The sequence below is a fragment of the Rhinoderma darwinii genome, chromosome 3, assembly GCF_050947455.1.
Source record: "Rhinoderma darwinii isolate aRhiDar2 chromosome 3, aRhiDar2.hap1, whole genome shotgun sequence".
Taxonomy (NCBI): domain Eukaryota; kingdom Metazoa; phylum Chordata; class Amphibia; order Anura; family Rhinodermatidae; genus Rhinoderma; species Rhinoderma darwinii.
The window spans coordinates 273213677-273240189 of NC_134689.1; the positions used below are offsets into that span (position 1 = coordinate 273213677).

General features: G+C 40.2%; 1 protein-coding gene across 1 annotated transcript in view; it reads left to right on the forward strand.

Moving 5' to 3' along the window:
* The window catches only part of MYO1E (myosin IE), a 179560-nt gene that overhangs the window by 141781 nt on the left and 11266 nt on the right, over window positions 1-26513 (forward strand). Inside the window, exons 19-26 of the mRNA XM_075857925.1 lie at window positions 867-1011; window positions 12677-12791; window positions 14227-14396; window positions 15469-15614; window positions 17363-17509; window positions 19046-19206; window positions 19839-19931; window positions 22606-22810. Of these exons, the coding sequence (XP_075714040.1) occupies window positions 867-1011; window positions 12677-12791; window positions 14227-14396; window positions 15469-15614; window positions 17363-17509; window positions 19046-19206; window positions 19839-19931; window positions 22606-22810 (1182 nt within the window). The remainder of the gene's footprint in view (window positions 1-866; window positions 1012-12676; window positions 12792-14226; window positions 14397-15468; window positions 15615-17362; window positions 17510-19045; window positions 19207-19838; window positions 19932-22605; window positions 22811-26513) is intronic.

A 26513-nucleotide genomic window follows, 5' to 3' on the forward strand; every position in this document is an offset into this window, starting at 1 on the left:
GGAGAAACTGGGGGGGGGGGGGGGAGACACTTCTTTGATCGCCTCACAAGAAATCTATGTGACACAATTATGACCTATACCTTTAATGGGCAGAAATCCCAGGGTCCATTAAAAGACCCCCAGGTCTGTCTGATCATATTCCCTCTTATGGCATACTTGGATAATGTACTGATTTTGGATATATGCCAGTGCATTATAGTTAAAACAATATATAAAAAAATCAATAAATTAAAAATCCTCCTATTAGATAAAAAAAATGTTAAAAAATTCGGTAAAAAACTCATAATACGAATATTTTAAAATAAATTAACGTTTTAACTAGAAGTTCAAACACGGTACAAAAATGCCCCAAAAAATGAACCGCTATTTATGTAGGCACAGTCATTTCACTATAGACTAACTTAGAAACTGGCTGCAGCATTTTGGACACCCCTCCCCACACAAAAAAAAATTGGAAATAAATAAAAAGCACAAAAAATTCCACTGAAAACACATCAAATCGATGTGCGTAAAACCAGCCTGAAAGTATGCTAGCATTAAGAATTGTTATTTTTCGGTCTACAAGATTGCATGTAAGGTAATGACACAAAATTACTGTTGGATTACAATCCACCAGAGAATTGACACCTCATTGGATGAAAGCTACAAGGCAGATGCTCTCTGATAAACTCTCTCACTGCAAGGGGCCCACATACTCTTCTTGTACAGGGTTCATAGAGTTAGTGTGCACCTAAGAAATATAAGAATATTAAGAACATTTTTGGTTTAAAAGAGCATGGACTTCCATGATGTTTCCTACTGTTGGCTGACGGCTTTATCTTTTACAGACACGGTTGTTTATCTAAATTGCAAATTTGTTTTTAAAGATATGCTATTCTCACCAAAGAAACTTGGCCTTCTTGGCGAGGAGATGAGAAGCAAGGTGTCCTTCATTTACTGCATTGTGTTAATATGGACTCTGATCAGTTTCAGCTTGGAAAAACCAAAGTCTTTATCAAAGCTCCAGAGTCGGTAAGTACATTGCATTCTTAGTGATGAGTTTTCTGTAGTTATATAGACTCCAAAAGTATTCAAGTGACAAAAGAACAGTGATGCTTTCAAAGTGCGTAACTCCCATTTGTAATTGAGTCAAGCTTCTGCCATGATATGCTGGTTTTGTCTAATTCACTTGGGCTCTGTTCACATCTGCATTGAAGGGTATGTTAGGGGCCTCCGTCGCAGGCCCGGCAGAGATTACCGGAAACAACAGCACAGAATGCTGCGCTATGGGGCCCAGTCCGCCGCTTCCGGTTTTCCCTTATTCTGCTCCTCTAACTAAGCAAAACAGCTGAAAGTCCCGACGCAGTTGTGAACATAGCCTTAGTCGATCGCTGCAAAGTGAGGAGATTTGTTCATGAAAATCTATTAAAGTTTTACAGTACGGACTTAAAACCATTTTATTTATGGTAGGATAATTATTGATACATGGTATGTACTCAAGCAACTTGAAATGAATAAATTACTCCACGATGGTTCGTCCCATTATTTAATCAGCATTGCTCCGTTTGAACGGAGAAAATGAATGCTGATCGACAAGCTGTATTGTTAATCGTCGCTCGTTTAAAGGTGGTAAACACGGGCGAATATCTCTTAGTTACAGTCTGCAAGTTATAGACTACTGTTTACAGTCATTTGTTCATATAAGGCACAACCATCTTTAGCATCAGTCTTTACCCTGTGGCTCTTCGACTTTTGTGATTCTATAACTTCCAGAATGCGAAGACATGCTGGAAGTTGTAGTTTCAAGAACTACAAGTTGGTGACCACTAGTCTATGGCCTGCTGGCAGGTAATCTGCAGAGAATATGGCTATTCTCTCAATCTGAGGATTGGTCCTAATGCCATTTAGCACAGATCCTCACAAAAGTTATTCTATATCCGTTTAAGGTGAGAGAACCTTTTGAGAGCTTTCGGTATTGTAGTTGATTATACTTCATGCACTTGGAAATTTTACATCAATTTGACAAACAGATACCAGGGGAGTTTTATGAAGCTAAATGCACCAGAATTATTGCTCACTTTGCACCAAACAACTGGTGTACATGTTTTGTGCCAGATTTATTAAGTGTTTTAGATTCTTTTTGCTCTTCACTAAATCATTTTGAAAGTGTATAGAAAAGGGGGATTGGTTTAGGGAAAAATTAATTTGGCTAAAAATGCACTAACGTTCACCAAAACTATGCCAAAATATTGGTCTAAAGTAAGCCAACCAAGAGGTGGCATAAGGAAGAGAAAAGTGTCTAACGTGTGAGATGCACCAAATTTATTATACAGCACGCACCACTGTGATAAATTTGGGGCATCTGCTGCCTGGTCTAGTTTTAAGCTGTAGAAGTTTAACACGTAGTAATAAATCTTTCACTGTATCTGCATCCAATAAGTGACTTTCTGCTCATCGGTGCATTCTTAATTTTATTAAAAAGCTGGGGATTTTGTCTTTGAATCAAACGGTTTAAGACATGCTGCTTATCTTATACCAAAAATCACATACTTGGTTAGGGTTAGTGCGAAGATGCAGGTCAGATATAGCTGACGATTTTTCAATTTAAATTTTTTTCATTGCAAAGAAACTCTACTAGTGCTGAACATAAAAATAGAAACAAGTTCCTAACTGGGCAAAGGATGTATAAATAAGGCTCTGTTCACATCTCGTTTTGAGCCTACATCGGGAGGATCTCCTGATGTATACCTCCAACAGAAGTCTGCAATGTCTCCCACTGTATAGGCATAAAGTGGGATGTCGCCCATTAGCTCCCATACCGCGCAGTACACGTTTTTTTTTTTTTGTTTTTTTTTTTGCTTTTATGTGCAGAGGAACACAGTAAAAAAAAAACATAGACTTTACTTTACAGTGAAAAAAAAGGGATGCCGAAGCATACCGGCCCAGTGTATGCCAAAAAGACATTCTTTTGGCATATGCTGGGTTCATGAGGGCCTATGGACATGTCTGATGTATGCGTCTATGCATCAAGTATTTCTGTAGAATCACTGTATTCCCATGCACACTATATAGAGAAGATCTCTTCTCTCCCAGTACTGAGCAGCACTTCAGCGATGAGCTGCACATATGGCACGTCTGACCCTGGAAGACCATATTAGAACGGTAGTATTGGGGGCATCTTATACGAGGAAGGGGTTGTAAATACTGATGGACTGGTATACCTAGTGACTGGTATAGTGCCAAGGGACTGGCGCAGGGCAGATGTGGTCCCTATATTCAAAAAGGGCTCTAGGTCTTCCCTGGGTAATTCTAGACCAGTAAGCTTAACATCCATCATGGGGAAAATGTTTGAGGGGCTATTGAGGGACTATATACAAGATTGTGACAAAAAATAGTATTAGAAGTAACAGCCAGCACGGTTTTAATAAGGACAGAAGTTGTCAAACTAACCTGATCTGTTTTTATGAAGAGGTGAGCAGAAGCCTAGACAGAGGGTCCGCTGTGGATATAGTGTTTTTGGACTTTGCAAAGGCATTTGACACTGTCCCTCATACACGTCTAATGGGTAAATTAAGGACTATAGGTTTAGAAAGTATAGTTTGTAATTGGATTGAGAATTGGCTCAAGGACCGTATCCAGAGAGTTGTGGTCAATGATTCCTACTCTGAATGGTCCCCGGTTATAAGTGGTGTACCCCAGGGTTCAGTGCTGTGACCACTATTATTCAACTTATTTATTAATGATATAGAGGATGGGATTAATAGCACTATTTCTATTTTTGCAGATGACACCAAGCTATGTAATATAGTTCAGACTATGGAAGATGTTCGTGAATTGCAAGCGGATTTAAACAAACAACGTGTTTGGGCATCCAGATGGCAAATTACATTTATCTACATTAAACTTCAAGTTATGCATCTGGGTACCAACAACCTGCATGCATCATATGTCCTAGGGGGAGCTACACTGGGGGAGTCACTTGTTGAGAAGGATCTGGGTGTACTTGTAAATCATAAACTAAATAACAGCATGCAATGTCAATCAGCTGCTTCAAAGGCCAGCGGGACAGGGATTTAAGATTACCACTTTACAAAGCATTAGTGAGGCCTCATCTAGAATATGCAGTTCCGTTCTGGGCTCCAGTTCATATAAAGGATGCCCTGGAGCTGGAAAAAATACAAAGAAGAGCAACGAAGCTAATAACGGGCATGGAGAACCTGAGTTATGAGGAAAGATTAAAATAATTAAACCTATTTAGGCTTGAAAAAAGACTACTAAGGGGGGACATGATTAAGGCCTCATGCACACGAACGTGCTTTTGCGGCCGCAATTCCCCCGAAAATCCATGGGAGAATTGCGGCCCCATTCATTTCTATTGGGCCATGCACACGACCGTAGTTTTTATGGTCCGTGCATGGCCTGGGAGCCCGCACCGCAGAAAGAACGGACATGTCTTATTACAGCCGTGTTCTGCGGGTCGGGCTCATTGAAAATAATGGCCGCAGCCATGTTCATGGCCCGCAATTTGCGGGCGGGTCGCGGCTGAAAGTCCGCTGCCGGCCGACCCGAAAATCACGGCCGTGCACATGGCTACGGTCGTGTGCATGAGGCCTAACTTATATAAATATATTAATGGCACATACAAAAAATATGGTGAAATCCTATTTCATGTAAAAAACCCTCAAAAGACAAGGGGGCACTCCCTCCGTCTGGAGAAAAAAAGGTTCAACCTGCAGAGGCGACAAGCCGCCTTTACTGTGAGAACTGTGAATCTATGGAATAGTCACCGCAGGAGCTGGTCACAGCAGGAACAGTAGATGGCTTTAAAAAAGGCTTAGATCATTTCCTAGAACAAAAAAATATTAGCTCCTATGTGTAGAAATTTTTACCTTCCCTTTTCCCATCCTTTGGTTAAACTTGATGAACATGTCTTTTTTCAGCCGTACTAACTATGTAACTCATTTTCTTTCTTTTCTTCTTTCTTTACTTCTTTCTTTTTTCATTTTTCATGTTTTTTTTTTATTTATAACTTTCTTTTTCAATGCTGATCTTTTTGTTTTTTTTTCACCCTACCACAAGAAAACTAGCTTAGTTGATGGTTACAGCAAATTCCTGTGCTGTGTCTTTGAAGCTAGATTTAAAATTGCTGTCTTGTGCAGATTGAGTGACCAGATTGTTGCAACTCTGGAGTCTGTTCAAGAGTGGTAGTTACCCATATCTGACACATCCAGTACACCGGAATAAATAAGAAGGGTATCTCTTATATTATGTCCTCTCTTTTAAAGAGGCTCTGTCAGATTTTGCAACCCCTATCTCCTATTGCAGCAGATCGGCGCTGCAATGGAGATAAGAGTAACGTTGTTTTTGTTTTTTTTAAAACGAGCATTTTTGGCCAAGTTATGACCATTTTTATATTTATGTAAATGAGGCTTTCTAAAGTACAACTGGGCGTGTTTACAGTTGATTCTGCAGCAACATCGGCGTTAGCAGGTAAGTCGATGTAGCTACTTACCTGCAAACGCTGATGCTGCTGCAGAATCAACTGTAGCCTCTGGTGCCGATGTGTCCTCGCTCGTCCGACACGATGCAGGACCTGGGGCAGGAAGTGAGTGACGTCACAGCGTGATCTCTCGAGAACACGCTGTGTGTCTGCACTGCCAGAAGCTGGGCGTTGTTTAGAGAAGTGGATGATACTTCTATACACAACGCCCAGCTAGTAAAAGAAGTAAAAACGCCCCGATGTAACGAACACATTACACGCCCAGTTGTACTTTTACTGTAAACACGCCCAGTTGTACTTTAGAAAGCCTCATTTACATAAATATAAAAATGGTCATAACTTGGCCAAAAATGCTCGTTTTTAAAAAAAAAAAAACAAAACGTTACTCTTATCTCCATTGCAGCGCCGATCTGCTGCAATAGGAGATGGGGGTTGCAAAATCTGGTGACAGAGCCTCTTTAAGAAAAAGTAATAAACTTGCCAATTACTATAGTAGGCATCAGTGTCATGGGATCTGACAGGGGCAACATAGTCTTAAAGAAGCACTGTCACCACATTATAAGTGGCCTACCTTGTACATAATGTGATCGGTACTGTAATGTAGATTACAGCAGTGGTTTTTATTTTGAAAAACTATCATTTTTTACGGAGTTATGACCTATATTAGCTTTATGCTAATGAGTTTCTTAATGGACAACTGGGCGTGTTTTACTTTTTGACCAAGTGGGCGTTGTGGAGAAAAGTGCATGATGCTGACCAATCAGCGTCATACACTTCTCCCCATTTATTTACACAGTACATAGTAATCTTACTAGATCACTATATGCAGCCAGATACACATTAACGTTACTCAAGTGTCCTGACAGTGAATATACATTACCTCCAGCTAGGGCGTGATGTCTAATCAGAATCCTGACACTTCGCTAACGTTTGTGAGAGATTTAAAGCAAGGCAAGCGTAATCTCGCGAGATTACGCTGTAAACTGTCATTTAAAACTAGATTACTCTTGCCTTGATGTAAATCTGACACAAATGTTAACGAAGTGTCAGGTTTCTGAATAGATATCACGTCCTGCCTGTAGGTGATGCCTATTCATTGTCAGGACACTTGAGTAACGTTAATGTGTGTGTATGTGGCTGCACATAGTGATCTAGTAAGATTACTATGTGCTGTGTAAATGAATGGGGAGAAGTGTATGACGATGATTGGTCAGTGTCATACACTTCTCTCCACAACGCCCACTTGGTCAAAAAGTAAAACACGCCCAGTTGTCTATTAAGAAACTCATTAGCATAAAGCTAATATGGGTCATAACAATGTCAAAAATTATTGTTTTTCTAAACAAAAACACTGCTGTAATCTACGTTACAGCGCCGATCACATTATGTTGAAGATAGGCCACTTATAATGTGGTGACAGACCCTCTTTAAGTAGGTATTGAAGATATTCATGACATCTGGGGCTTTATTCAAAACCGCCAATGAGTTTTAGACACTATTTCGGCCTCTGTTTTTCACACAGTAAAGACCTTACCAGGCTAAGAACACCCCAAGGAGGAATGCAATGCTGAATACCATTTGATTTTATTCTCTCATGAAACCGTGAGATTGTAAAACAAAAAAAGTACAAAATGGATATTGATAACTTCACAGCATTTATATGATAAGTTTAATATTATTGACGGCGAAAAATTAAGTGATACCAACCAAAAGGGGACTTATTTAAAGGCGTTTTCCAAATTATTTAAGAAAAAAAAACACTGATTCCCATACTGCACTGTACATGATGTGACCTATACATGTCAAAAACCAAAATTTGACAGATTTAACTTACCCCATCGTTTGCCGTATATTTACATTCTTAGACTTCTCTTGTTGGGCGTTTCATAACACGCTGTAACTGCATTTCCCATGAGTCTTTGCAGACTACAGATTGTGGTGTAGCTTCTTCCCCTGTCTTTTTTTTTTCTGATCTCTGAATCACTTCTCAGATAAACGCTGTGTCTGCTGCCCCAGTCCCTGACGCTCTCGTCTTCTACTGACGCCCTGACACCAACATTGTATTCCACTGTTCTTTGCTGTCTTTGATATACAGCAGTTCAGGGCTACGGCGTGTGCTTAGAAGCAGGATAGTACAGCAGGGACCGCGCATGCGCGTTCCCAGCTATGTAACAAAACAGCTTATACATGGCACGTTACTAGTGACGCGCCATATACAAGTCAGATTCTTTCAACCAGTTGAAAGGTATACGGCTCGTTAACAGAAGGGGCAAAGAGCGTGATGTCGGGGCCCATTTAGATACAGTAAGTGACCCAGGGAAGTGGCACCCCCCCGCCCCCCCCCCCCCAATCGGCGATTCGCGGGTGCTGTGACTATAATCAGCCTCAGTGGTAATTTGTTGACGCAGGTTTTTTTTGGGGTCTTTTTTATATATATATATATATATATATATATATCTAAGAAAAATAAAGGAGAAAAAAAGTTAAATAAAATATAGTTAGCTGTAGCTAGTACCTGCATAGGTAGGACGTTGGGGTTGCTGTAGTTTAGGTGTAGCTAGTACCTGTATAAGTAGGGCATTAGGGTAGCGGACATATAGTTTAGCATCCATTTTATAATAAAAAATGACAGCATTTTAGGTAGTTTTAGCTATACAATTTTTCTAAAGTTAGTGTAAATTTACTGTAGTTTATTTCTTATACTACATTTTTCTTTCTGTAATATAGTGTTAAGCTAAGTTCACACTACCGTTAATAAACGTTTACTGTCCGAGGAACAGAGGACCGAAAGATTAAACGGAGAGCAATGGTCCCGTTAGAATTACCATTGATTTTCAATGGTAATTCTTTTGTTTCAGCTGCTTTCCGTTTGTCTCTGTTCTCTAGGTTTCCGTTTTTTTGACGGATGCAAAAGTGCAGTCTGCAGAACTTTTTGTTTTTGTGAAGAAAAACGTAAATTTAGCAAACGGAAAGCAACTGAAACAAAATAATTACCATTGAAATCAATGGTAATTCTAATGGAACCATTGATTTCCGTTTAATCTTTCGATTTTTCTCTTCCTCTGATGGAAGAGAGGTAAACATTTACTAACGGTAGTGTGAAATAAGCCTTACATTTATTATCAGTGGTTACTTTAGCTTTATAGTTTTTAGTCTAAACTTACCGCAGTATAATTTTTATACTACAGTTGTTTTAGCACTAATATATAGCGTTGCAGATTCATCACTAAATTTTAGTTCGCGTCAGGTAGACAGAAAATTCTTTCGTTTTATGTTGCCGTAATTTTTTTTTTACTGAAGTCGGTTCAGTAAATTTTCTTAAAAAAAAAAAAAAGGTAAATGTATTTTACTTTTTTTCTAAACTTTTAAGTTGTCATTTTGAAATACACGTGTTCAAGCACAACTCACACAACTCCCTGTAAAAATAAAGTTTGTGTTACACGTGTTCAAGCACTACACACCCCCCTAATAAAAATGTCCCAATCATCCCAAAGGGTCTATTCAGCAGAGAAGGCATACACCCTCCTGGCCTCAGACACTGATACGGCTAGCGAGAGAGAAAAGGAATTTGCCCCATACATCTTGTCCTCCTCCCCATCATCCGGTGATGAGGAACCCCCGCAAAGGCGACCTAGGACATCAGCTGAGGCAACTCCCCAGATAAGTGATCCCGTGTAGAACACACCCACTGAAAATTATGAGCCTGAGGTACCTGACTTTATAGGCAGCTCAGGAACTCATTTTGAGACTGAAGGTCTCACAAATAGATTTCTTGTTAATGGTTTTTTCAGTGAGGATTTTGTGAATTTAATGGTGGCCCAGACCAATTTATTGGCCGGAACCCCACGTCCTCATATGCTAGAGCCTTCAAATGGACCCCTGTAGATGTAGCGGAGATGCTCAAATTTTGGGGCCTTGTCCTGCATATGGGGCTAGTAAAGAAGCCACAGGTCAGGCAATACTGGAATACAGATATTTTGTACAATACCTCAATTTACCGCATGGCAATGCCCGAGACACGCTTTGAATCGATTCTTAAATTTTTGTATTATAGTGATCATGCACAGTGCCCACCCCGAGACGACCCAACATATGACCGCCTTTTCAAAATCAGGCCAGTCAATCATTTATGCACCAAATTTCAAGAAGTGTATTCCCCTAAAAGAACATTGCGATAGACGAGTCCCTTGTACATTTTAAGTGGAGGCTAAAATTCCTCCAATACCTGCCCAGTAAGAAGGCGAGGTATGGGATAAAAATGTACAAACTGTGCGAGAGTAGCTCAGGGTACACCTACAGGTTTCGGGTTTATGAAGGGAAGGACTCCAATAAATATTGACTTGCGTTTCTTTGGTAAAACCTTCTATGTTACAGAAAAAAATAGATGAAAACAGATTTTCTGCAAAAAAAAATTAAATTAAATTTGTAAATGTCACCTCTACTTTGCTGTAATTCCTGTGAAACGCCTAAAGCGTTAAACTTTCTAAATGCTGTTTTGATTACTTTGATTGGTGCAGTTTTTAAAATGGGGTGATTTATGGGGGTTTCTAATATACAAGGCCCTCAAAGGCACTTCAAAACTGAACTCGTTCCTAAAAAAATAGAATTTGGAAATTTTTGAGAAAATGTTCGAGATTGCTGCTAAAGTTCTAAGCCTTGTAATGTCCTAGAAAAATGAAAGGCTGTGTTCACATCACCATCTGTGTTCCGTTGAGGGGTTCTGTCAGAGGTTTCCGTCGGGTTAACTCCTCAGCGGAAAGCAAACGGAAACTTCCGTTTCCCTCACCATTGAACTCAGTGGTGACGGAAACCTAGCTAATGGTTTCCATTTGTCACCGTTGTGACTGGGTTCCGTCGTTTTGACATTAAGTAGACCTATGGGAAATGTTAACTAGTAACTATTTTGTGTGGTATTACTCTTTTTCTTACAAGCAGATACACTTAAATTTAGAAAAATGAAAATGTTTGCAAATTTTCTAAATATTTGTGTTTTTCAAAAATAAACACAATGTATCAACTAAAGTTTACCACGAACTTTAAAGTACAATGTGTCATGAGAAAACAGTCTCAGAACCGCTTGAAAAAAGCATTCTAAAGTTATTACCACATAAAGTGAAACATGTCAGATTTGAAAAAAATGGCTTGGTCCATTAGGCGAAAACAGGCTCTGTCCTTAAGGGGTTAAAAGAGGTATTTTGGTTTTATGTAAATAAAGTGTAATCATCATTGTATAATTAAGCTATTCAGCTTTCTAAGGCTCTATTCACACGACAGTCCGAGAGTCAATTTTGACCCATTTTGCATCCGTTTTTTTCCCTGATGAATTTTATTTGTACATTTTCTGCCACACACTTCCCTTTGTAGATAATGCCACACACTGCCCTCTGTAGATACTGCCCCTGCCCCCCTGTAGGTAGTGCCACACAGCCCCCCTGTAGGTAGTGCCACACATCACCCTTGTATATAGCCACCCCCCATAGAGGGCACCCCCCACCTTCCTGTAGGGGACCGCTCCAGGATCGGATAGTCAGGGACTTCTCCTGGGTCGGAATCACCGGACACAGCACTGCGGTTTCCACTTCAGAAGTGCCTGACGTCACTGTCCATATATGGACAGTGACGTCAGGGACTTCTCCTGGAGCAGAATCCCCGGACACAACTTCGGCAACGCTGTGGTCGGGGATTAGAGATTCTGCATCTACAGGGAGCAACAAAATACCCTCCTCCTCCTCACATGCACTTCGCAGAGAGCAAGCGGCAGAATGCACGGCCCATCACTCTGATCAGATCCGAGTGACAGCCGTTTTTTACACAGCCCCATAGACTTTTATTGGAGAACGGCCCAAAATAGGGCATGTCCCAGTTTTTGATGGCCCGGTTTAACAGGCCGTCAAAAAATTGGCCATGTGAATAACCCCGTTTGGGGTCTATTGTTCCTACAGGCCGAGAATCCCTGTCATGTGAATAGGGCCTAATATGATTTGGGCAGAGTTACTAATGCGTCTAAAAAAAATGGCGAAAAATGCGCCACAATTTGGAGCGTATAGGCACTCTCTAGACACTTTAAAAAAAAAAAAAAAAGATCTATGCTTACAATGCCCCAAAGATCTGGCTTAAAATTCTGTCGCAAATTATGCCAAATCAAAGATGGTATAAGGAGGAGGAAAGTGTCCAGCTAGATGCACCAAATATATCATACAGCATTCACCACTGTGATAATTTTGGTGCATCTGCTGACTGCCCGGTATAAGTTTACACGGTCTTAAACTGAGTAAATCTGCCCTTTTGTGTTTTAATCTCAATATTTTTAAGATCTCTGTTTTCTGTTAGTGAATAGAAACATTCTTTCCTGCATCCAGAGGCTTAAAACCTTTTTGATAAAAACCGCTTTGATACTTCTAAAGCCATGCAGCTATATCATGTGGACACGATTAGGACAGGTTTTAACCTTTGCATAAAACTTTCCGTTCAATGACGGCAAACCTATATTACAAAGAAAAAGTTGCATAACTTTTCACTTCTCAGCGATTTAAAGGGGTTGACCACTTTGGAAAATTTATTTTTGTTATAAGGGACCCCTGAAAATAATCTGATCACAGGGCGCCTCTCTTCTGGGGCACCCACAGGTCAGCTGCCATTTGTAGGGGACCCGCCAGCAAGTGTTCAGCTTCCATGCAGTGCAACTACAATTTAGCATTACATGGTGCCCGTTGAAATCAATAAACTGTCCATATAACGCACATACCTGCTGGCTCTCTGGTCCAGTTAATTGTTGGCAGTTTTTAATGAGGCACTCCCCCCTGTTAACTCAGAATGCCCTCATTGGGTATTTGGAAATATGTTTTCTAAACCAGACAACACCTTTGAAGCTTTATTTACATAACCCCTTAAAGGTAGAGGTAATGCCAAATGGCCACTCATTCTTTTAAAATGACTACATAGGCGCACAGATTCAGTCGTTGTCAACAATCCCCCAACAACAATTAGTAAACTGGATGCTGGTTTGGTCTTTTAAGAACATATTCACTCATTTTTGTTACTCTTAGAATAAAATTAGCTATTTCTGGTGTGTTGGTGATATGGCATTTCATAGGTAACCTTTATGGCCTGCAGCTTAGAACACCGGAAGGATCTAGGTGAAAACCCATGACATACAGCATGCATGATTTATCTCTTAATATCTTCTTCCCATCATAGCTATTTCTCCTGGAGGAGATGCGTGAGAGGAAATATGATGGCTATGCTCGAACAATTCAGAAAGCCTGGAGGAAGTATGTTGCCAGGAAGAAATATGTTGAGATGCGAGAAAAAGGTATGGGATTTCACAATCTAAATCATATTTATCTCATCGATTTTGTAGTGGGAATAGCAATGGTGAGAAACATTTGTAAAGTGTTTTCCTTAAGACAATTTACTTACTTATTTAGGATACTTATTTTATACTATTGTATATCCTATGGACCTACAGAGAAATAAATTATATGGACAGATTGTGATCTTCATTCTGAGTTCCTCTCTCTCTCTTTTTCTCTTTCTCTCTCTTTTCACACTTTAGAGGTAGGAGAACTCATACTTTGGAAGTAATATAACAGTATGTGGTGTACCTACTACAAGGGCAGGCCTTGCCCTCGTTAGTGTTGGGCCTCCTCCCACCAAGGGTCTTTTAGCGAGGGCAAGGCCTGCCCTGTTCCCCTTCACACACTCGTAAAATTAAATATAAAAATGTTAGTTACCTATGATTAAAACTAGGTGGAGCTCACTGCATACAGATTTGTACATCTCTCAATTAGTTCCATGGAAGCTGTATAAATTCGTATTCACGGAGCTCCCCCTGTAGGTGGCTGCAGGCAGAACTTTATCATCTAAAGACACTCTGGGCAAAATCTGTATTTCCAGCTTTGGCCCAGAGTTCATGTGCCCACCCCCAAAGTTGCCTATTTCACTGTATGACTAGAAGGAGATTATGCGCTCTGGCCTCTAATAAAGATAATCTATTAAGTTATTTGTAGATAATTTTGGACCTAAAAAAGAAATGGTGTTCAAAAGTGGACATTCACTTTCATTAAAAAGGTATTACTAAGAAGTTTGCTGTTTTTATCTACAGTAAAAGTCTAATATTCTAGAATCCTCAGGACATTTGACATGCCATTTGGTAATGAGGAATAGAGGTCTTATTTTTTTTAAATAAACATACATATAGACTTATATACATACAAACATGGTCTCTAAGCTAATATCTCATATTGCTACTTCTATTCTTTGTATATGAGTGTAATAAATGTATGGGCTGCTGATATCTTTAAAACATGGTTTGATAACTTGATGTTTATTAAAGCGAATCTACGATCTCTTCTTATACACATAGGGGGAATTTATTTAGACTGGCATTTTAGTGCTGGATTAAGAAGCACCTTATTTATAATAAGGCACACGCCTCTCAATAAATTAGACTTCTCTGGCCGTCCGTGTGCCAGAAATTCAATACCTAAAAAGTCACAATTTTGAGGCATTTGCAATTTTTAAAAGCAAGAAAACTGGTGTAGAACGGATAATATATTCCTCCCATAGACCTTGTAGTTTTCCCCCACCCATAGTACAGCCTCATACTATTTAAATGGTATATCCTCATATGTAGACCTTTAATTATGGGGTTTGTAATCTAGATAGGACCTGCTTATAATATTTGTTTACATAAACTGTTCAGAAATTTTCTATTTCTAACAAATTTTCATTTCTTTTTTTTTTAGCCTCAGATCTTTTCCTTAACAAAAAAGAGAGGAGACGGAATAGTATTAACAGAAATTTCATTGGCGACTACATTGGAATGGAAGACCACCCTGAGCTTCGTCAATTTTTGGCAAAACGAGAAAAAGTGGATTTTGCCGACACTGTTACCAAATACGACCGAAGATCAAAAGTAAGTAAAAAAATAAATAAATGTATAGAATTAAATGGGTTTTCCAGTTTTAGCAAAGTAAGATTTTATCATTTATATGTTTTGAATATCAATTCCTCATATCTTTAAAATCTCTGCACATAGTCAATGATTGAAAGTCAAAAAAGTTGTCAGAGGGTGAAAATTTGCCCTGGTCGTGTGATGGACTCACAGGTGCACGGCACGCTATAAGAGAGCTCTGATAACTGTATGTATTTTACTCTAACTAGCAAAGCACCTGCGTAATTCTCACATGACCAGGACAGATTTTCATAATTTGGAAGTAAACCATGCAGGTTTTCATTCAATGACTACAAGCAGAGGTCTTGAACATTGGGCAATAACATAAAGCAGAATCTAGACTTTCTGGGTGCATAATGGTATGGCTATGTACAATCATGAAATGTTCCATGTTTGTGTTTTAAAGACTATATACACCTTTGAAAGCAAACCTTTTTAAAAAATAAAGCAATGTTTTGTTTTTGCTTTTTTTTTGTTTTTTTTACTTTTTAAGAAACCGCTTCTAGTTATCCTTTTAGAAGTTGTATCGTTTTGTCGTAGTCGATTCTGTGAACGGACAGCCAGGGCTTTGATAGAACGATTCAGCATCTATGTATACAGGATACGTAAAGCTGGATCTTAAAGTAAAAACATTTTTTTTTTTTATTAAAAGTCAATTTGAAAATGTTTTCAAATGACATAAAACAGATTGTTTTTCTTTTAAAAAAATTTGCTTTCAAATTTCCAAACAATATTATTATTATTATTATTATTGCCTTGTTTTGTCATTATACCTATGTGTTTTTTTTTACTCTATACATCCAAAGATCTAGAATATATCTTTATAGAGGTCAGAGCTCCAAATGCCGCCTTCTCTTCATACAGTCATTGATAAATGAACTGTGATTACAACCCCCACTAGGGGGAGCTTAAGAGTTTACTGAATTTATGATTGCGTGAATTCTATAGGTGTGTGGGACTTTTGAATTCTTTATAGGAAAAAATGCAGCTTCTACCTTAATGGATATGTAAAAATGTGTTTTCCTTTTAATAGGGAATAAAACGAGACCTTATCCTAACACCAAAATCTGTGTACCTCATTGGAAGAGAGAAAATGAAACAGGGCCCTGAGAAGGGAATGGTGAAAGAGGTAGTGAAAAGGAAGGTTGACGTGGAGCGTATTCTTTCTGTGTCTTTAAGGTCAGTATCTGTACATAGGTCGGAAAATGATGAGAGATAATCTGCGTTCTCTGTGTAGAATTGTTTTTTCCTAACGTGCTATTGTTTAAAATAGTAATGCGAAGTAAAAAGTATTTCTACGGTACAGTTGTAGCGTTCAGTGACTTAACTTTTATAGTAGGGAAAGGGTTACTTAATGGTGTCCTTATGTGAGGCCAAGTTTTCATCAGATTGATTTCTCACAGATACTATATTAATAGGGACAGATATGTATCAAGTGCCCTTTAAAAATGATACTTTCTAATTGATCGTCATGAAAGGGTTATTACTATGACAGAAAGTAATGGCATATCACTAGGATATGCCATCACTTTGTGATATTTGGAGGTCTGACCGATTCTGAGAGTGAAGGGGCCATAGAGCTAGTTCAGCACTGATTCCTCTTCACTGGTTTTCCCTGCACATCGAAGCTCCTGCCACCTGCCTGTGCAATGAACTGCAGCACGGACCCATTTATTTGAATGCAGCAGTGTTGCAGTTCCCTGCACAGCGTGTAGCTGGAAGCGCCGCTACGCAGGGGAAGCGCCGCTACGCAGCTGGAAGCGCCGCTACGCAGAGGAGAACGAGCTAAAGCAGAGCTGTGGACTCCACCGATCACGAGGTGATCACATATCCTAGCGATATGCATCACTCTGTGATTTGGAAAAACCCTTTCATTCTTCAATAAGCCAGAGGCCTTAAAAAGGTATTTTTTCCTCTAAAATGAGCCACTCTTGTCCATGGGCTGTCTGGTACTGCAGAAAAAAATTAAAATCACAAACTGGACCTGTTTTCCGGAAAATAAAACCTATGGAATGGGTATTGTGGACAAATCCTATTGATCCACACAGATACTTATAGCCTAGTCATTAATTACTATTACTGTCTTTGCAGCAGGACAAGTGACGACAGGTTTTTGGTTTTTTTTCTGCATGTTCAGTATATAACCTAAAACAATCTTTATAGATGATTGACATGTTAATAGAAAATAATTGTATTTACTTTCCACAAAAGAAGCTTTCACACGAGTCCATCGATTACATTCCTGCTTCTCTGAGACGCGGTTGGAAGCAAAGACAGTTATAAGCAAAGAGCTGTCACCAGTCTCATCAGACTACACCGCACCTGAAGTAAATGGGGGAGGAATCCTCCAGCTCACCGATCCTATGTCCGAGCCCGGACAGCGCACGGATCCTCGTGGCGGCATACGAAGATCAAAGCAGAAAAAAATACTGCACCTGCTCAAGGGAAATCCATCTGTGTCTCTTATGTAGACATTAATGTAGTGAATGTACATCTCGCCGTCTGTCTGTTATATCAGCCAAGTACAGATATTCGTAGTGATGACAGATCTTGGGATGCGTAGCATTATGGTTTTCTATAATGCTTTAGTAGAAGAACGTTGCATCCTTTAATATTAATGAGCACTGAAAAGCTATTTGTGGTTTGAGAGAAGAGCATTGTCCTCGCACCTTTTTGTATCTTCTGCTTTGCACTAAGCATTTATTACGGTTTTAAACCGCTTTAAAACTCAAAACAGGCATACAGAAGATGCGCCACACCTGTTAGACACTTTTTTTTTTCTTTTCCTTACACCACATCTTGGTTGGCTTGATTTAGACCAATATTTTGCAGCAAAAGTGTACTCTTTCTAAGCCAGGCCCCTTTTTGCGATTTTTGTCAATATTCGTTATGGCATTCCTATTTATCAAATACTTTTATCTTTGTAGTACATTCCAAGATGACTTTTTCATTCTTCATGAACAAGAATATGACAGTTTGCTGGAATCCGTCTTCAAGACTGAATTAATTAGTCTGCTGGCCAAACACTATGAGGAAAAGACTCAAAGAAAACTACCTCTGAAATTTAGCAATACGTAAGTATGTGCTAGTTCTTAGGGCCCATGCACATGACCGTATTTTTCATCCGTTCGTAAATACTGTTCGTAAATACGGATCTGTAGTCATTTATAGTCTGTAAATCATCCGCATATACGGAAGGGTGTCAGTAAATACGTTCCGTAAGGCATCCGTATTTACGGATCCATAAAAAAACAGAGGAATCCTAGGGTACTCCCCTGGCGTTACACATCAACACTTCCATAATTATGGACGGCTACGGATGCACATCTGCAGCCATCTGAAAATATGGAAGCGCCCATAGACTTCTATATTGAGTCCATGCCGTAATTACGGACAAAAAAGGACATGTTCTATCATTTTGACGGCAGGTGTCCGTAGCTCCTTTACGGATGAAAAATATGGTAGTGTGGGTGGGGCCTTAGAATGCTGTTTACCAGAATCATTGTATAGCTTCAATGTTCACTAACCTTTCAGCCAACGATGCATAAATCAATAGTACAGGCGAATATAAGAAACTCTGTAATATATCTTATTAGAAAACAATTACTCTTTATCCACTTATGAGCCACTTCTCTAACCTGCCTCTTGCACTGATCATTCACTCTCAATTCTGTGCTAAAATCCATCTTGAAAGAGGAGATGGCTTATCAGCTCACTGAGGGGTTAGGTTACATGCTGTCCCTAGAAATCTATGGAGAGGGGATGGGGAGGAGGAATCCGAATAAGAGACACACAGACACTACTGCAGTTTATACGAAGTGTAAGTGCTAAAAAAATAAATAAATGCAAATTACAAGTCCTACAGAAAGTGATATTTGTCATGTACACACAACAGCTTATTCTGAAGAGTCACATGAAAGGTTAGGTACATTTTAAAGCAAATTCCTGTTGCTACTGACATGCATATGATTATGCAAGCAATACTTCGATTAGACATATTTTTTATTTTGTCCCTTCGAAACTAAAATGCTTTTCTGATCTGTCCAATCCTGTTTCTTCTATACAAAACGGTTTGGTAATATATCTTGTGCTCCAGAAGCAGCCCCTCGTCACCACTGCCTGGGTCCCGTCCTATGATCAGGAGAGGTGTTTCTTCTTCCTTGTTCTTTTTATGGCATGCAGTCAGACTAGATACCATTCAAAGAGTCTAATGAACTGAGTAACTGGTTCTGCAGAACGCATTCCAAAGCTGACTAAAGACGGGGAGACTTGCCTCCAATCTGACAAGTATTCTGATGACTTTCACTGTAGGGATTCTTTCAGTTAAAGGGGTATATCTTGAAAGATATTTTTAATTATAGGAATTATTTTTCATTGGGAAAAATTGTTCCCACGATGCAGTATTTTAGCAGGGAAGAAGTGTACATAGTTCTAAGAATTCAGTACACAATTGGGGGGCATAGGATTGAAGTGTCAGGAGCCACGTGTTCTTTTATTGTGGTAATTTGCAGGGAATTTTTTTTCATTTTGACGTTTGTGGTGTTCATATTCGGATGCCAACAATTTTTTACCATACAGCAATAGTTTTTAAAATGTTTTTTTCATTACAGGCTTGAGATGAAGTTAAAAAAAGAAACCTGGGGACCATGGAGTGGTGGAAGTGGGTCCCGTCAAGTGCAATTTATTCAAGGATTTGGGGATTTAGCCATACTGAAACACAGCAATAAGGTGCTACAGGTCAACATAGGACAAGGCCTGCCAAAGAATTCACGTACGTTGATATGTCCTGTATTAATATGGCTCTGATAGTTTAATTACCTTCCTTTTTAGGAGAATGTGTCCTTTTTATATTCTCTACTATCCCAGTATCTTTGTTATCCAGTAGAACATTTTTTTATTTTCTTATGACTGAGCAAATCAATTTGCTTATCGTTAATTTTGCCATACTGACATTGTGTGCACCTCAGCGCGATGTACTTGGCCTCTGGGGTCACATGATGTGATGTCACTATGGATGTCATGTCACTACTTTTTCAATCATAACTGGACCAGTGATGTGGGGGAGGTGTGGTAAGCATATAAGATTTTTCATAATTTTTTTTTTTTAGATTGCCAGCATCCCTACTGGATTGTCACCGCAAACCCCTTTAATTTACTTTGCTACTCTATTTGCACGTATTGCTGTGTAGACATAAGGATCTGCTAGGCTAGCGCAATCAAAATGTTACTTTCTACTACTATTTGACATAAGCTAAGTAACATGCACTGTGACACACATATTCAGTTACATTGCTAATATTTACTTGGCAGCATTATAAAAAAAAAATAAAGTAATTTATTTGGAACCTTCATATGTTTTGTGTGTGATAACAAATCAATCAACCTATTTTAACTCTTATCTAGGGCCAACCCGAAGAAACTTTGTTGAAGGAAGAGGTCATATGAATAAAGCCAAATCCTACCCAAGCAGGGCAGCCCCACCACCACCACCACCAGGTATGCTTTTCTAAAGTACTGCCATTGTATCTACTGCACACAAACTGTACCTAGACATTCGATCTTTTCATGAACTATTGGTTAGTTTAGGGGGTAAGGCTGGGTGGAATTTCCGACCCCATTCTGATTGTTCCTTTGTGGGATAAGCTATGCTAGAGCTTTCTGACACTCTAATCTCCCTGCTTCATGAAATAACATGCACATTCGGTCAAGCCGAATGTGCATTTTTTTGGGGAGGTATCAATGTTAAAAGCTGTTGGAAAATTGCTTGTCAACAAATGCAATCTAATGTGTATGTTTGAACTCCAAATATTATTCTTGGGGTCCGTTCAGGGTATTTTGGAGCGGACACTATTCATTTCAATGGGAGGCAGAGGCGTTTTTTGTTTTTTTTTCCAGGTGGCTTTTGGCCGCTTGATGAAAGAAAAAGCAGCACAAAAGGCAGAAAAAACCTGCGTCGCCTTTTTAGAGTTTTTTGTGGCGGTTTTTTTTTTCAGTGATTTTTGCATTAGCTTCAACAACTTAAAAAAAACGCGGGAGAAAAATGCTGCAAAGGACGCAAGAAAAAAGCGTCAAACAACGCTGGCAACTCAAGATCAGCCTGAAGGAATTATGCTGAAGGAATTTTGAGGCATATTTTTTTTTCTCGATTTATGTTTTACTCCTAGTTTTAGCTTCCAAATACTAATGCAAAATGCTGCCATGAATTTTCTAGCGTTGGGTGGGTTTAGGTTATGCTAAGATCAACTCCAGTCACAGCCAGTATTAACATCAATAGCACCAACCGAAATTCCCATGTTAAATAGTGATGACATAAATCTATTTCACTCAATACCATATACTTACTCCCACCATGCATCAAGATAAACCTCCGATTTCAAACTGAAGTGCTTTTTCCTCTGCACATTGCTTCACAGTGGGGGAACGTACACATTTTGCCCTTGGGCCACCATTTCCCCCCCGTACCTACCTCATACAGTTCACATGTATCTGCACTGCTCTTGATTTGTTTCCAGCATCCACTGTCCCCAAATCCACACCAGCTGCTTCCTACTCTTATAAATATGGTTTTGGGGGCCACCGTCTGTATAATTAAATACTTTAGACTTACCAAGCTTAGAATGGACAACTGAACTGACAAATAGTCATGCTATGGTTATTGTTCAGCTCTAGAAAATATAGCTGCAAATTCACCAAATAACGTGCCAGAAAAGTAGTGTAACCTGTATTAGAAAAATAGTCTATGAAACATTAGCACCGTGTTTTTGTATTCTTCTGCTACATGTACTGCAGATTCGAAGATGCATCAAAGACCTAGGGCTAAATAACCCTTTTTTTTTTCTTTCTCGTGTGTAACGTGTTGATATACTGGAACACATTTATCAACAGTGTCATAAGAACATCATACAGATGAAAAATTGTTCATAACTATCGGATTAACAAATTCACAAAGATCATTTTCTCTTTTTTGGGAGGCCCAAAAAACTTTTTATAGATCAAACATAACCAAAATTTACTGCAATACGCTGCGGATACCATCATAGATACCTTAATTTTACTGACATTTTTTATTTTGTGATAACTTTTTAAATTGGTTCTCAGAGACTATAATCACGATGGCCTATTCTTAGGATAGGCCATCAATGTTTCATGCGTGGGGTGGTTGACCTCATGGACCCTCAGTGATCACCACAATGAAGGGGATGCGGCACTCATGCAGATTCATTAATTGCATAGGCACTGCAGCGGATTGTATGGACATAACACAGCCCCTCCTTTGTGCTGACCAGTGGTAAGAGGTCAAACACCCCCATGATAAACCATCATGGTTAGTCACGAAAATGTATGATGTTTTTATAGTAAAGTGTACGTTTGGATTTCTACTATGCAGGTGTGTAATATCTGCTCTTCCCATTGATTGAATACATTGTTTTCTCCAACCTACCATGTTATTCAGCCATATCGTTGTATTGCGTCACATTTACTAATGTGATGGATGTACACAATGCTATATATAGTGCAATGTGGCATTGTTTAACAAAAATCACTGTATAGTTGCAGTCCAGCTCAGTCAGGCAGGTCACCACCAATAATGTATAAATTCGTGCTCTTATTCGGTGGTCATACTTGGAAGGTCAGCTTGGCTGTCTGGTTATGTCTAGCCCTTTTACAAGCTGTATTGTCATATAAGTGGGATCTCTTCACTCACCTGCTATCACTGTGCTACCTCTTGAACTACAAGCAGGAGGACGATTATGTCTAATGGTTGATGTACTTCCTGGGAGAAGCAGATGCGTCCTGCAGGTTCTGGAACAGGTGCTTCAATGCAAAAGGGGTGACCGTTGAACAGGAAGGCGGCTGTACAAGGAGCAAGAGATAAAGAATATTATGTGCAGTGCTTGGGAGACAGGTGGTAGAGCATAGCCAGTACACCAGGAGAAGAGCTGTGTAAATAATTGTGCCATGCACATGATACACACAGTTTTGTAGGCCACTATTTACAGAATGATCCTACCAATGAAAAGTGAAAATGATGTGACTGACATAAATAAGGTTAAGTGGGTCTCGTGGGCAATGCTTATCTTGTCTTAGTTATGCCTCTAATAGCTTTTCCAAAAAAAAGCATTTTGCACTATGTAATTTCACCAATTAAAGTAAGGTCTTTTTAATGTAGGGTCACACCAAAACGGATTGATACAGAATAACCAATATGGACAGCAGCAGAAGTCTGGAAGGCAATTTAACAACTCTAGAACATCACATAATCCTATGGAACACCCATCTTTACCAAGGCATATGGCTGGCGCAGCAGCAGCCAGAAATCCATTGCAGCCACAAAGTTTGGACTTCCTTCGTGTGCCAGACCAAGGTGTTGCTGGGTAAGACTTCGTTAACATGTATTAAGCAGCTTCTTAATCAACCAGTAGTCTGAATTAGGGCCTGTTCACATCAGTGTTGGCTTTCCGTACCGGGGTTCCGTCAAAGGTTTCCGTCGGGAGAACCCCGCAACGGCAAGTCAAAGTGAAACCATAGCTTCCGTTTCCGTCACCATTGGTCTCAATGGTGACGGAAACATTGCTAATGGTTTCCGTTGGTCACCATTTTGGCAGGTTTCCGTTTTTCCGATGGAATCAATATCGCAGTCGACTGCGCTATTGATTCCGTCGTTAAAACCAAAATTTGTATCAGTCTCAACTTTTGGCCAGGACTGTAGACATGTTAGGACATAGTATCAATAGGGGACTGGTCTGTGGTCTGGATTCATTTTGGGGTCTGGATTTATTTAGTGGTCTGGTCTGGATTAATTTTGGTATCTAGACTGTGGTCTGAATTACTTTTGGCATCTGGTCTGGATTCATTTTGGGGTCTGAGGTCTAAATAAATTTTGGGGTCTGGAGAGTGCGGCCTGCAATGAAGTTATACAGCACTCCCTCACTTTCTAATTTTACATAAGAAACTTGAATTTACACAATGATGTGCAAATCCGAATAGATTTTTAAGTGGCTTACTGGAAGGAGGCTTTAAAGTAAAGAAGGGTTACCCCATTGTCCTGAACATTCATGAGCAGAGTACAAATTACCGTTAACAGAAGCGTAATGATGACCTGATGGGAAAGGATGTTCTTCACAGGACTATCTAGGGTAACCTATTATATCATGCAGTGTTGGTCCACATGGATGGAGAAACTAACCACAATGAAGTCAACTGTCCTCTTTTTAGGGGGAATAAATGTAATTCCCAACTCAAAGAATTTATTCTGAAACCTAATTTATCTCAGAAATCTAGTACAGAAATACACCCAGGCCCCTTTTACAATCTTAACTGACAACTTCCTCTGGCAATGAGTTCCATAGTGTCACTGCTCTAACCGTAAAGAATCCTCTATCGGTGTAGAAACCTGCTTTCCTCCAGATGTAATGGATGCCCCCTTGTTAGGGTATGTTCACACGCTTAGCAAAAAACGTCTGAAAACACGGAGCTGTATTCAAGGGAAAACCGCTCCTAATTTTCAGCTGTTTTTTAAGCAACTCGCGTTTTTCGCTGTTTTTACGGCCAGTTTTTGAGCTGTTTTTCTATAGTCCATGAAAAATGGCTCAAGAAATCACATCCACTTAATTTTCGCGGGTGTTCTTACGCAGCCGTTTTTAAAAACGGACGCATAAAAAAATGGCCCTTCGGAACAGAACGAAAAATAAGCAGTGTGAACATACCCTAATAGTTAGTCTTGTGTATGAAAAGATTATTTAAAAAATCTCTGTATTTGATACATTTGCACACATGAGGTGTGTATGTATGTTATTAAATCAGTGATCGTGTAGAATCAATCGTAAGCATACTACTTTGCAGAGCATGTAGACTATTCCTCATTGACACTTTAAAATGACAGTAAGGCCTGATTTACACGAGCGTGTGCGTTTTGCGCGCGCAAAAAACGCTGCGTTTTGCGCGCGCAAAAGGCATTTGACAGCTCCGTGTGTCATCCGTGTATGATGCGCGGCTGCGTGATTTTCGCGCAGCCGCCATCATAGAGATGAGGCTGGTCGACGCCCGTGACTGTCCAAGGTGCTGAAAGAGCTAACTGATCGGCAGTAACTCTTTCAGCACCCTCGACAGTGAGTTCCGATCACAATATACACCAACCTGTGAATAAAAAGGACGTTCAAACTTACCATGAACTGCCTGCTTCCTCCAGTCCGGTCTCCCGGCCGTTGCCTTGGTGACGCGTCCCTCTCGTCATCCGGCCCCACCTCCCAGGATGACGCGGCAGTCCATGAGACCGCTGCAGCCTGTGATTGGCTGCAGCCTGTGCTTGGCCTGTGATTGGCTGCAGCTGTCACTTGGCCTGAATTGTCATCCCGGGAGGTCGGACTGGAGGAAGGAGCCGGGACTTATCGGTAAGTCCGAACTTCTGTTTTTTTTTTTACACATATATGTATATTGTGATCGAAAGTCACTGTCCATGGTGCTGAACCAGTTTATGTCTTTCAGCACCCTGGACAGTGACTATCTCCTGACGTCGCGTACCCGAACATTTTTTGCCGTGTTTGGTCAAAACGAGTTCGGCCGAACCCGGTGAAGTTCGGTGCGCTCATCTCTAATTTGACACTCCGTTTGGATGTTTGTAAACATTTACATTCATCCTTTTGACAGCTGGTGCGTGATTTTCGCGCATGCAACGCAGTAGTGTCCCTGTGGCATGCGTTGTTTTCACGCACCCATTGACTTCAATGGGTGCGTGTTGCGTGAAAAACGCACGATTATAGAACATGTCGTGAGTTTTACGCAACGCACTCACGCTGCGCAAAATTCACGCATCGTCTAAACTGCCCCATAGAGTAATATAGGTGCGTACGACACGCGTGAAAAGCACGCGCCTCGCACGTGCGTATATTACGCTCGTGTAAATGAAGCCTAAGAGCATTAGCGTGTCCAGCATCTCAAGGGAGCATCGGGCGGTTTCATCTTAACAGTTCAGTATAAGAACATGTTAGCTGGCAGAATATGAGCAGAGTCTTCTACAGTGATGAGCAGAGTTTTGGAATATCTTTACATTTACAGACCTGTATGATGATGAAATTAGCAATCATTCATTTCATATGTGATCAAGTATAAACCTCTGCAAAAGAATGACCGTTTTCAGTAAAGAGATAAAATAGTAAATGAACTGCTTTTTCTGACAGAAATCACTATCTAGATGTTAAAAATTAGCAGTATAAAAGGAGGCATAGCTCAGGGGAATAATCACATACAGTGCTGTGAAACTTTTGGGCAGTGGAGCGGGATACCTGTCAAACTCTGGCGTAAATTTAAGCTCTTGGGCCCCAGTGCAAAATCTTTAACGGGCCCCCCACTTACCATTTATACTACCACCTACCATATATATGAGTGGTGTCTTATAATGTTTCAGCCCGGCCTTGAGGCCCTCTCTGGCTTCAGGGCTTGGGTGCAACTGCTACCTCTGCACCCCCTATTGCCACACCTCTGGTCAAACTGTTTGCAGTTGATCAGTGGCTTGTTTCTAAGGTCCCTTTCACACTTCAGCATGGTGTCTGTTTTTGACGTATATATGCCGGGAAAATGGATACCATTAATGCCTATGAGTGACTGATTGCGCTGAGGTATGTGTCACGCCTCAGAAATGGACTGTTGGGTCACTGAAGCTTCCCCGGACTGAAATTAAAAGCAGCCGGGGTCCCCAGACAGAGCATTGTGTTTTAATGAGGGTGAAGGGGACTCCGGTGGTGCACATTGTTGTTCAGTAAGGGTGCAGGAAATGGACTACGCCTGTGCGCATTGGGCTTCAGAGAGGGGGCAGGCAACTCTAGCAGTTGGGTCAAGCGGGCGGTGGGGGGATAGAAACTCCAGTCACATCTGAGGGTGCAGGGCAGTGAGCTGAAGCAGGAGTGAAGTTGAAGAGAAGTATACTAGACACTAAGGGGGAAGCCCCCCAGTGACCACTTTCCATATATGGACAGTTGCGTCACTGGTGCTTCCAGAGGTATACATTTAACAGATGCCTGTGACGAATGCCATGCAGTGGTATCAGTCACCTATAGGCTATTATGGCATCCGTTAAATGTA